The sequence below is a fragment of the Portunus trituberculatus genome, chromosome 17, assembly GCF_017591435.1.
Source record: "Portunus trituberculatus isolate SZX2019 chromosome 17, ASM1759143v1, whole genome shotgun sequence".
NCBI classification, from domain to species: domain Eukaryota; kingdom Metazoa; phylum Arthropoda; class Malacostraca; order Decapoda; family Portunidae; genus Portunus; species Portunus trituberculatus.
The window spans coordinates 15,092,788-15,105,190 of NC_059271.1; the positions used below are offsets into that span (position 1 = coordinate 15,092,788).

General features: G+C 40.2%; 1 protein-coding gene across 3 annotated transcripts in view; it reads left to right on the forward strand.

Moving 5' to 3' along the window:
- Positions 1-12,403, forward strand: part of LOC123504745 (serine/threonine-protein phosphatase PP1-beta catalytic subunit) — a 235,117-nt gene that overhangs the window by 56,501 nt on the left and 166,213 nt on the right. For all 3 annotated transcript variants that reach the window (XM_045255514.1, XM_045255515.1, XM_045255513.1), the window contains 2 exons: positions 4,589-4,819; positions 7,582-7,758. In XM_045255514.1, coding sequence (XP_045111449.1) covers positions 4,589-4,819; positions 7,582-7,758 — 408 coding nt within the window. The remainder of the gene's footprint in view (positions 1-4,588; positions 4,820-7,581; positions 7,759-12,403) is intronic.

Sequence of the window (12,403 nt, forward strand, 5' to 3'; positions counted from 1 at the left end):
GCTCCCAACCCGGACCATACAGTGCACCCGACTTGTCACTAGTTCCCTGCGCTTTTCAAAGCCCAAGAAGTTTTGTAGGCCTATTTCTTGCTTTATTTATTTATTTACAGATTCAAAACTTCGGTATTACTGCATTTTGGATGTTTGCCATTCATGGCATACAATTCAAAATATATTTTTTTCTGACATGGGAATGTTTATATTTTAGGTGCACTAAAGCATTCAACAGTTAGGAATTAGCAGTTTAAGGGTTAAACGAGCAGATGGTAGTAAAATGAAACCTTCGTTGTAGTGAAATTTCGTTGTGTGAACCTTCGTTAAACGGGGGTTGCCTGTATAAGACAGTAACACCACCTTGAGAGGTGGTGTTCGCAGCAACCTCAGAGCAACCTGATAGCAACCTCGTCACCGTCCCTCCAAGCGTTCATAGATGCCATTTTGTGGCAGGAGGTTGCTCTGATTTTGTTAAATAATCTTGGATCCAGGTCCTGGTGCTGGTATTGGCTGTCTCTGTCTCACTCTCTCCCACTCCGCAGTACGAAGAGGTTGACCTGTATTTCTGCTCCGCTTAATAACGTGTTTTCGCCACTTAACACGTTACCTACGTTAGTGCAATATGCTAGACTCTGCAGCACTGTGACGAACTTTGACCTGCTCCTGCACAAATTACAGTGGAGCTATCAGTGAGAGAATTTGTACGTAGCTCCTCTAACTTCAATGACATCATAAAAGTAGTGGTACACCGGTGGCCCAATATGCTGCGAAACGTATATATAATTTTTTTTTAACCCATGTGTTATGTTGGGGACCAGCCCAGAAAGTATCCCCCCTATTTCCATTATTTCCTATGGGAAAATTACTTCCGCTTAACGAATTTTCGTTCTACGAACAGCTTTGACAGCCCGTATCCTGTTTGTTAAGCGGAGTATTGCTGTGTGTTTCTCGCCAAACCTTTCGAGTTAGCACAAGCTAAAAATCCCAACATCACCGAGTTTTAGGGGTTAATTGTGATGAAACTGGCCTGTTTTGGAAAAAAAATACTACCAAACATCATCTATGTAACAAAGGAAGAGAAGTGTTTGCCAGGACACAAGCTCATGAAAGACAGGCTAACCCTGCTTCTGTGCGCCAATGCTAGAGGCGACTGCAAAATTAAACCGCTGCTTGTTTCTAAACTTGGGTTTGGCAATGGCTGGAACGAATTACGTTATTTATAGGTATCAATAGTCAAACTTTTCAATACTTGAACGGCTATTTGGAATTAATTAATTAAGTTCGAGTATTGAGTCTCCATGGTATTTGAAACTGTAATGCCGATCAGCCTATATATAGCAAGGGCTGTTAAAAACTGATTATAAGAGGTAGTGAGCTGGCATTAGCACTATTGGAAAGAGCTTTTTCTGTTGGTCAAGATTGACTATTGTATTGCTGGCCTGAGCTGTGCACTAGTAGTCCACCCCCCAACATCTCCGTGTGATTCACCAAGGATCTGGTCGACCCTGTCCCTCCCTCTTCCTGCCTCCTCTCCCCTCCCTAGGCCCTCCCTTCCTTTGTGTGCGTTGCTGGAGGATTGTCTGGCGCCATGTAAACATCTTGCGCGCACTTACGCTTACATACGCACACAAAACTTCGTGTGCATTAGAAGTGAGCCATGAATTTAATTTTTTTTGTGTGTGTGTGTGGTTAAAGGACGTGATAGCTGTATGATGCAAACATACATGTGGTGTCATGTATCCTGTGTTACAACACTCATTCTAAAGTGTTGCAACACATCCACATCACCAATCTTTCATTACTTTTACGCAAAACTTCCGTTTGACAGGTGAAACCCCTGTTTTCTGTTGGGCCGCAGGGAGAATATTTCTTTATTTTCCAGACTTTGGCGGCCTGCCATGGCCAAACCAGAGCATTTAAAGAGTTGTGGATTTTGAGTTCAGATGCGGAAAAGTATGATCTACAATCCCATAAGAAAAAAAAATCCCTTGGTGAAAGTTGAAAAATACCTGGAAATGGTCAGCCATGGGGGAAGGAAGGTAAAAAAAAATGTCGTATGTAAGGGGTTAAGAAGGGATGAATAAAATTTGGTCAGAGTGGAAGTCACAATCCCTTTCACGCTTTCCACTCTGACTAGCAGTGTAGGGTGTTGTACTAGTTGCTTTAGGTCATGGAGGATAGTAGAGTTAAAGGCTATGAGTTATTCACCAGGATGGTCGGTAAAGGGAGAGAAAAGCCAAAGCTGGTGGTGAACATTGAAATCTTCAAGGATCGAGATCTTTGCAAAAAGGTCAGAGAGGTAGAATGTGCTTCACTTTTGAAGTCAAACAGTCAAAGAATTTCTTATTAGGAGAGAGGTGGAAAGCACAGATAAATTTAGTTACAGACTAACTCTGAAGTCATAGCCAGATGGTGTAAAACTTGGAAGATTCAAGAGCGTGGGCTTGAGACCAATTTGAGTTGTTGCACGCATAGATGCAACATTCAGCCTTAGAACAAAAATGAGGATAGAGAAAATAAGAAGGGACAGAAAAGGGAGTACTGTCAGTTGCCTCATACACTTGTGTTTCAGTGAGGAAAAGATGTTGAGGTTTAGTAGAGGAGAGGTGGTGTTGTACAGATAGAAAATTTTATCTAACTGTGAATGTTGCTGAAATTAATGAAGAAAAAGTTGAAGGGGAGGTGTCAAGACATATAGGATTGATACTGTATACACTAGGGGCAAGCATGCACATGATGCTGTTAGGAGTTGTTGATTTTAAAAAGTTTAAACACCATCTGCCAACACCACCCCATTCATGGGGGAGCTTTGATTTTGTGTAGCTTAGCAATTTTCTGGCAACTCTGAGAGTGAGCAAATGGTCGTTTACTTGCTGACAGGTAGGCAAATCAAATATAAATGGACCAAGAATGCCATCCTGCATTTCATAGAAATTCTGAAGGAACGTTGTTGCAAGTAGAATATAAAAAGCAAGGAATACAAAATGAAAAACATTAGAAATAAAAGATTAGAGACAAATAAAATGTTTGCACCAGGAAATATCTTTCCCCTGTCAAATCTGAATGGTAACTAATGTACGTTGCAGCTTCTCTCTCGTGTATATGCTCCCATGTTGTTTTAACATTGGCCATGCCTCATGAGGCAGTATGATAATGTAGTGGTAGTTGTTACTCATGTGGTAGTAGTTGCAAGTAGCGGGAAGGCTTAGAGGCAGCACGGTGTTATAGTTGATGAAATTGAAACTGGGGCCATCCAGCGACTAGGGACCAAACTAGCAGGCTTGCTGAGGCTTAATGAATATATATATATATATATATATATATATATATATATATATATATATATATATATATATGCACCCTCATATTTACTATTTTACTACATTACTCTGAAGATCTGTACATTTATATCCAGGCTGGTTGCTAAAGAATTAAGGCTGACAGCATGGAAAATCAAAGAAAAATTTTTTTAGAAGGCCTACCAGACTTGAAAAGTAGGATTTGCGCAGTAGCCTCATACTATCTTTGAAACAGTGCACCAACCACAATGCTATCCTCATTTTAATTCCTGTTTAAATAAAAATTACTGGAAGATTGTGGCCAACCTTGTATAATATAAGCATCTCCTTAGGCATCTCCTTACTCGTAATCATTTCAGGCATGTTTTTTTTTTTTTTCTTTTTCTTTTTACGGTAAGGCCTATAGCGCCTGTAAGCACACTTAAAGAGTGTATAGGAAGCGCTGTTCAGCTTCCGCCCATTAGTGGCGCAGGCAATTTTATTTATAGTGGTACTGGCCCATATCACCCCCGAAGCTCATCTTGGGTGTAACCACCTAGAACCTGGGTATCATGGTGACATGGAGGTAACTTTAAACCACTCGACAAATGGCAAAGTGTTTAAGGCTGTACGTGGTGGGATTCGAACCTACGTGTGGACGTCTGCCCGATCCCACGCTCACCACCTTATCCACTACGCCAAAATAGTTTTGCAGTTATCCTTTGTCTGTCAAATGACAACAAACCACACTCTTTATATCAGCTAAACAGTTAACTGATTCACACACTATTGCCTACTCCCTGGACAGTGTAAAAGATTTCCATTCAGCGTTCCTAAAGCATCAGAGCATCTTTCCCTCCAGGGCATCAGCCATCTACCATGGAGTTTTCTTTGGTATCAAGACTTTCCTTGCATACTGTAACTTGTGCATTAATTTCCTTCTTTACACACATTGGTAGAAGTAGCACTTACACTTTACAACTAAAACAATGTTTTTTCATTCTTGATTGGTTTCACTACTCATTGAATTATATCATACATTTTTTCCCTTCTTTCTCAGGCCCTTCTTCCAATACTCCCACAATAACATCTTTCAAGTGATACAGTGAGTTATGATTGATACTAGAGTTTTGATCATGATGGATCTCATCCTTGAAATTTCCAATCTTCTTTTCCATTCTATGTCTGTCTATTTGCTTTTCTTTTTTTTTTTTTCTAGATCTGTTTACTTACAAATGTATCTAAACTGTCTATTTATATATTATAAATATCCATATTTGTGTAAGTGTACATCAAACTCCTCTCTCCATCCACAGGAGACATACATGGCCAATATACGGATCTTCTTCGGCTCTTTGAGTATGGGAGCTTTCCACCTGAGTCCAATTACCTGTTTCTCGGAGACTATGTGGACCGAGGAAAACAGTCCCTGGAAACTATTTGTCTTCTCTTGGCATACAAAATTAAATATCCTGAGAATTTCTTCCTCTTGAGAGGAAACCATGAGTGTGCCTCCATAAACAGGATCTATGGATTTTTTGATGAATGTGAGTATAAGTGAGATGAAGAAAAATCTCAGATAATATTTAATGATACAGTGGAGACTCAATATTTGGACCTAATTAGTTCCAAATGACTGGTCGAGTATCAAAAATTCAACATCAATACCTATAAATCAGTTCATTCGTTTTAATCTTAGTGAAACCTCAAGTTATAAAAATATCAATGTGATTTTTTTTTTTTTTATTTAGATTTGTACATACCGTAAGTGAAGGCTGATGATGGATAACATAGAAGAGGAGGGGAGAAGGGTGGGAGAGGAGGGAGGTTGTTGGAGGTTGAGTCACCACCCATAAAAACATCTGGTGTGATTCCTGTGAACCCATTAGTGCATGGCTGTGCCTCACTAACACTTGCACTCTTACTAGATTCCTTATTTTTACCACTGTTAAGCCTCTTTGGTGCCATTATAAGTCTAAATAAAAAAATTACCAACAGAACACAGAAGAAAGTTGTTTTTCTCAAGACTGTGGCAAGAGTCTGACTAGGGATGTGCATTGGTATTCGGTATACTGTAATATCGGTATTACCCATAATACAGGTATCAAAATGAGACAATGGCACTGGCAGAGAGTAAGAGGCCAGAACTTCTTTTACAACCATGTGTGTGGCTGTTTGATTACCAGATATTTTCACCACTAATAAGCCTTTGGTGTTAATGCAAGTTTATAAATGAAAAACTACTGTTAAACCTTGATAACTCGGACCACAATAACTCAGATTTCACAATAAATCAGAATCTGACCACCCCAAGGGCTAAAGTCTGATTTGAATTGCCCATCAATTTAGTTTTATTTATATACTAATTTTTTTTCACTCCTGTACAGTAAAGTCCCGGGTTACGTCTGTCTCGAGTTACGTCAAACTCGTAGTTACGTCTGTCCACTATAAGGCAATTTAAGATTAAAAAAATTGAAAATTTATAAATCGTAAAGCACGGGATTTATTGTTATTGTTGGTGGTTACCCGTCACACTGCCCGCCTCACGCTTGAATACAATAACACCCTGCCTCAGTTCCACCACACCATCGACCCTGGCAAGAGTGTTATCCTACTTCTGCGTTTACTGACTCAAGTTCTTAGTATCTTGCTCAATGGCACCAAAGAGAAAACTTTTTAGTGACAACAGTGATGCTAAGAAAAGGAAAACCATTACACTACAAGAAAAAGAGGACATAATTAAAAGACATGAGAAGGGAGGCAGCAGCTGTGTGTGAGGGAGTGAAGAAGAAAATGGGAAGCCCGTTACCATGATAACGGGGAGGTTGACAACCTTGAGGGCTCGTGCACCCATCACCATCACAACAATAACAACTCCGGAGCCTTTGCCTGGGCCACACGACACTTGCAGCTGACTTGCACCATCTGCGCCTGTCTGCTGATACCTATTGCCCTTTCCTATTGCATTTCCTGCCCCGCTGCCCATGCTTCTACTCCCACCGCACTGCACTATGCTCCCAGCTGTCCACCCTGGGCGTCACAACATTCGACCTGCCCACCCTCCTGGCGGCCTCAGGCGTCCACCCCTCTTGGCAATCTGCTGTCCTTCGCGTTTGTGGCCCTAATCAACAACAAAAACAAGCTTGTGTTTCATATTCCTATAGTTGTAAATAATATAACAATATAACCTTTAACTTACCTGAATGACCATAAACAATGATTGGTTGAAAACTCGATAATATGCTTTGAAATGTACAGAAACTCGAGTTACGTACAAAATCGACTTACGTCATGTTTCAGGAATGTAACTCTGACGTAAACCAAGACCTTACTGTATTTTGTTTTCTATTGACATAATAAAAAATCTAATTCAGAGTTATGTGATGTATAGTTGTGATGATGAAGGTAGTGAAAAAAAAAACCAGTTTGAAAAGAAAATAGCAGTCTTATGATGTAGAGAGATGGTGTGTGGTGGAGGGTTTTGGAGGGGGAGATAACACGTGTGACAGAGGGAGAATGGTGGCTAGAATTCAAAGTTCATCTATCTCCCAGTGATATGTTTGTTTGTTTGTTTCTTTTTGTCTTCTCTTCTTAAAGTTTTTTATTCTAATCCACGTCAGTTTAGCCTGTAAGGACGTTATTTCTGATGCCTGGCCACATAGTGTGTAGGGCGTGAGTCAGGCTATGAGTAACAGCATGAGACATTTAAAAATGGCTTCCTGGTGGGAAGGGAATTTGATTATCAAAAAAATTATTTAGGGTCTGAAGGTTTTGAAGGGAGAAATCCCCCAAAATTAGATAAATAGATTCTGCACCAAGTCTGATTTTTTTTTTTCTTCTTTTTTAGTGCGTGTGGGGGAAATTCGTATAAGTCGGACATTCGTGTTTGTCAGACCAACCTTTCCCCCTATTAGTCTGAGTTAGCGAGGGTCAACAGCACGGACAAAACGCAGGATAATGTTATTTTGATGACCGTGGCAGCACAACTGGTGGAGGAGGAGGTGGAGGGAGAGGCCACGGAGTCTTTGTTTAGAACAATGTATTGGGACGTTTGACTATCAGGTATTTTTTTTTTTAGTATTAAATCAGACTTTTGCATTCGAGTATTGGAAAATTCTACTGTTAAGATGTTTGAGTATTGAGTCTCCACTGCAATTGCTTATTACTATTCACATGAAAACTTGCATTGTGTTTTGTTAAAGGTTTCAGTATGTATATATTATTGTGAGTATAATTAGGATTTAGAAGTATAGATTATAAAAAGAATATATGTTTTAGAGAAGTAAATCTCACTAAAGATTCTTTATAGGTCGCCGCAGGTATGGCACCAAGTTGTGGAAGACGTTCACAGATTGCTTCAACTGTTTACCAATTGCTGCAATAATTGATGAGAAGATATTTTGTTGTCATGGTGGATTAAGTCCAGACCTGCAGAGTATGGAACAGATCAGACGCATTATGCGTCCCACTGATGTGCCTGACACTGGTGTGTAGTATAATAGATTGTTGTGCATATTTTTCATTGAATTTAGTTGTACTGAGCTTGTTTGTATGTTTGTTTGTTCATGCATAAGTACATTTTTATGCATATACAGATTTGATTTACCTATGGAAATTTGAGGTGAAACTATATTATATTTTATCCATGCCTATGTTGTAATTGCTTTTCTTGATCATACCACCTTATGCAGGTTATTCAAATGTCTGTACTTATTTATGTGTAGAAAACAATTTTTTTTTTTTTTAGGAATTTGGGACTATGCACAGAGATTTTTAAGTGGAGGGATTGAGCTTAAGTTTATGATTATTGCTTAACCCCTTAATTTAGAACATCAGTAATCTCAGCAAAAATTGGAACAATTATTGGGAAGGCCAATCCAAGTTATCAGAAAATTTGAGTTACCCAAGAGAATTTTTTTTCCAGCTATCGCACACATGCTACCACTAATCGTTGAAATGGTCTTTGTAATGTATTACGTACTACATACATGGTGCATGCAGACACACACACAGTGCCCACACACCCATACCCTCCTCTCATAGTACATTTTGTCTGTCACTGACATCATCTTCAGCTTTCTAACTGATGTGGAAGACACAACTTTGTCCTTAGAAGCCGTGGTAGAATTACAAAGGCAACAAGAAAGGCCTAAAGAGTAGAGGGAGCCACTGCCACAATCTTGCTAAGTCAACTGTTTAAATACTGAGGTGTTCCAAAAAAAAAAAAAACACTGGAAGCTTCCAGAAGGTTACAATGGACTATATTAGGGTTATGATGTCATTCATGGTTCACAATTGGTAGAGATGATAAGCTTATCTCCCTTGTGGGGGACAATATTTTAGATAAGCCTCACACAAGACTGACTTTTGTTCTCCTCTCTCCTCTTGCCTACTAAATCTTAATTTCTTTTATGAATGTTGTTTACAGCATCTAGTACAGGGTTGTCAGTGAGCTTTTTTGCTATGAAGAGAGCAACCAGTCCCCTGTGAGGAGCCATTTTGGTATGCTTCCAGGGGCAACAGTTGATCAACTGTTCTAAGTGAAGGGGGGACCAAGATGTGAAGAGTAATATCTCATGGAATGCACCCCCTGATCTTGGTGCTGGCATTGCCATGGCACATGTGTCCGTTTCACGTCTAATGGCTGGGATAAGTCCTCAAATGAATTGGACAACTTAAAATTACTCAATGAAAGGGCAAAAAATGCCTACTGAAGCACTTAGGACAGGGCATAAGAAATATAGATAATTGAAATAAAATCCCAAAAGTGTCCTATTTATCTGATATCTACCTTTTTGATGTCCCACTTAGATGGTGTTTACTATAGTACACCATATAATGAACAGTGCATAACTGCAACTGATATCTTATAATGTGAAGGCTATTTTCAAACTTGGCAGCCTATATTTTGCTGCCATATATCTTGAAATGACATTTATCAATGCAGGGTGAGTCCATGCTCCCTATCTTTTTACAAACAAGTGCTTGTGTCTCGATATTACAGAAGAAACTTTTATTTTACATTAGGGTATGTATAGGCAATGTAGCCTGCTGATAAAAATAGATCATAACTTTTAAGTAAATCTACTCCTATTAATGTAATGTGTTCAGTGCTTTATCCAGACATCCTTCTCCATACCAAAACTATCCATCCATCATCTCACTCACCAACACAACTACCAACCAAGTCATTGAAACACTTGCTTACTGCCCACTAGTTCCAACGGACAAATTATGCAGCTTGTTACACTATCATGCCTGAATTAATGTACAGGCAACCCTCCCTTAACGAGCAGGTTACGTTCCTAAAAAAACGTTCGTTGTGTGAATTTTCGTTAAGCTAACTAATTATAACAAGTTTGACCCCTGACTTGAACTTCCATTGAGAGTAAACAAAGCGAGAGTGCATCATAGTACAGTAAAAGGTTTAATGAAAGTAAAAATTATGAAGTTAAACATTTAAGCAGTTTAATTTAAGACTAAGTCATTATAATGTACACTAATGTATGTATGTAAGTAACTTTATAATGTTGATGATCTCAGATTTATGAAGGGAGGGAGAATCATCTTCTTCTTGAGTTGGTTGGGGCCGTGCAGGCTGTGTGTCACAGCCTCTAGTGCCCCAAAGATGCAGTATGCGGTGGTGAGGTCTGCAGGTGACACCGGGACACAACATGGGAGGTAGAGTGGAGCTGCAAAGACGCTAACCGGCAACCTGTGGAATGTAAACAAAGGGCGCATCATTGTACCGCATACAAAACTTATGTACCATTTAAGCATCTTATTTACAACAAATTATAAGTAGTAGTGCAAATATTATTTACACATTCAGTCAGAATCTGATGAGTAGCTGATGCCCATGATGTCTGGTGAGTCTTGGTCACAGGGGAACGAAGTGGATGTCACAGGAGAGGGGGTGTGTGACCTTGAAGAGATGGACTGAGCAATATCTCTTGAGAGTGATGATGCTGGTGACACTGATGATTTGGTGGAAGGAGTGGATGGCCTGAAGTAAGACACGATTGATGGTTGTGTAGTCTTGCGTCTCTTTGCAGCCAATATTTCTCTGTGACAACCGAGTGCTTTTTCTATCTCATGGGCTGCAGTAGAACTCCTGGGAGAATTTGGATCCACTTCTTTCAATGAATCAATGACACTCTCTATTTTGTGAAAGAATTCTTGCAAAAAATTAATTGTTAGCACTCGTTCTTTCTCAGGTTCGGTTGTTTCCTGGTGAGCTCACTCCTTTAACATTTCCTCAAGTTCTTCGTTAGTCAGGGGTTGCCTGTGGCTATCCAGCAACTCTTGAACATCTTCATCCACCTCCTCAAAGCGAGCACAGTGTGACAGCTGAACAATATCTTTACGGACGTCGGTGACGCTGTCAGGGATGAATTCAGTAAAGTTAGCAAGTACTTCAGGACAAACTTTACTACAGGATGCATTCATAGTTTTGTTGTCCACCTCATTCCATGCCGCTGTGATGTTATTAATCCCTTTCTTGATGTTATAATTGTGCCAGTATTGCTGGATGGTGAGCTCAGGATTGCTGTCCAGTGCCTGCACCAGCTGAGCCATAGTGCGTTGCTGGTAATAAGCCTTAAAGGTGGCGATGACAGTCTGATCCATGGGCTGGATTAAGGATGTAGTGTTTGGTGGTAAAAAAAGGACCTCTATGTTATCAGCCCAATCTTCCATGGCACGTGGGAGGCTTGGTGCATTATCAATGAGCAGCAAGAATTGCTTGGCTATGTTATTTGCTGCTGCATATTCTTTTAATGTTGATGAGAGATACTTACACACATAATCTTGGCAAAGGGATGAACTGAGTCAGGCCTTCTTATTTAATTTCCAAATAACTGGAAGCTGTGCCTTTGTGAAGCCCTTCAGTGTCCTAGGGTTCTCTGACTGGTAAATAACGAGAGGCTTCAGCTTTAGATCACCCTCAGCATTACCCCCGAGTGTGAGAGTTGCCGAACCTTGGTTGCCTTAAATCCTGGCGCTTTCTTTTCTTCCTGGGAGATGAAGGTCTTTGATGATATTTTTTTCCATTACAGGCCAGTGTCTTCTAGATTAATTACCTGTTTACTACAATAGCCACCACTAGAGATATGATACTTTAATACTGACAAAAATGCACCAGCAGCAGGATGATCGGCACTGGCAGACTCACCTGTTGTCTGTATGTTGTGTAAACCAGCTCGCTTACAGAAGTGATCACACTACCCCTTGCTTGCACCACAGGGAGTCTTTGTTTTTTCCTCCTCAGGTAATTGTGCTTGGATATCTTCCCAGAGTGAGTGTGCCTTGGCAGTGATGAGTGCTGTAGATACTGTCATACGGCGACGTACCTGGTCGTTAATCCACATTTCCAATTTCCATTTTCCATTTTATCCATTGCAGAGTCACGAGTTTGGGTGGTTCTTTTAGCTTGCAAGGATGATATGGTTTCACCAGACTTCTTAACCCTTTCAGTGCTTCGGACCACGATCGTGGCTTTGAGGGAAATGCCTCCTGTCCATGATCGTGGTCCCATATTTGACGAGTCACAGAATTAAACCGCGTGCCTCCTGGCTGCTGCTAGTGGCCAGATGACATTCTCCCATCCTCCCTCACTGCCATTAGTTGCGTGGTAAGAAAAATATAGTCACAATGGCATCCACACAGTAGAGTATCAGATGCCCCTTTTTTCACAATTATTATTATTTTACGACATCGCTAGTGGCTATTTGTGCATTTATTTACAGAAATAACAAGAGTAATGATCAAATCTTGTTAGAGAGCAGATATGCCAGATATTATTCGTTTATTGGTAGTATATTGCGTATTTCATATATTACCACACATGGGTATGCGTATCTTCACTCATGACTTCCTCTCGCTATTGTTTATATAACCTTATATGGTAAGAATCCTGAAACAAAGGAGGAGGATTGTAGGGGATCCTCAGTCCATGTTTGTCAGAAGTGATGGATAGTTCTCGACCCCCCACATCTCGTGGCCCTCCACCTCGCCAGCTGCCTGCTACATGTATGGTGCAGTGTAGAAGGCCCACAATTGTGACCAAACCGGATGCTATTGCCATGGTTACAGCATCTGGAGATGAATATTCTGATGAGAAGGAAGACATT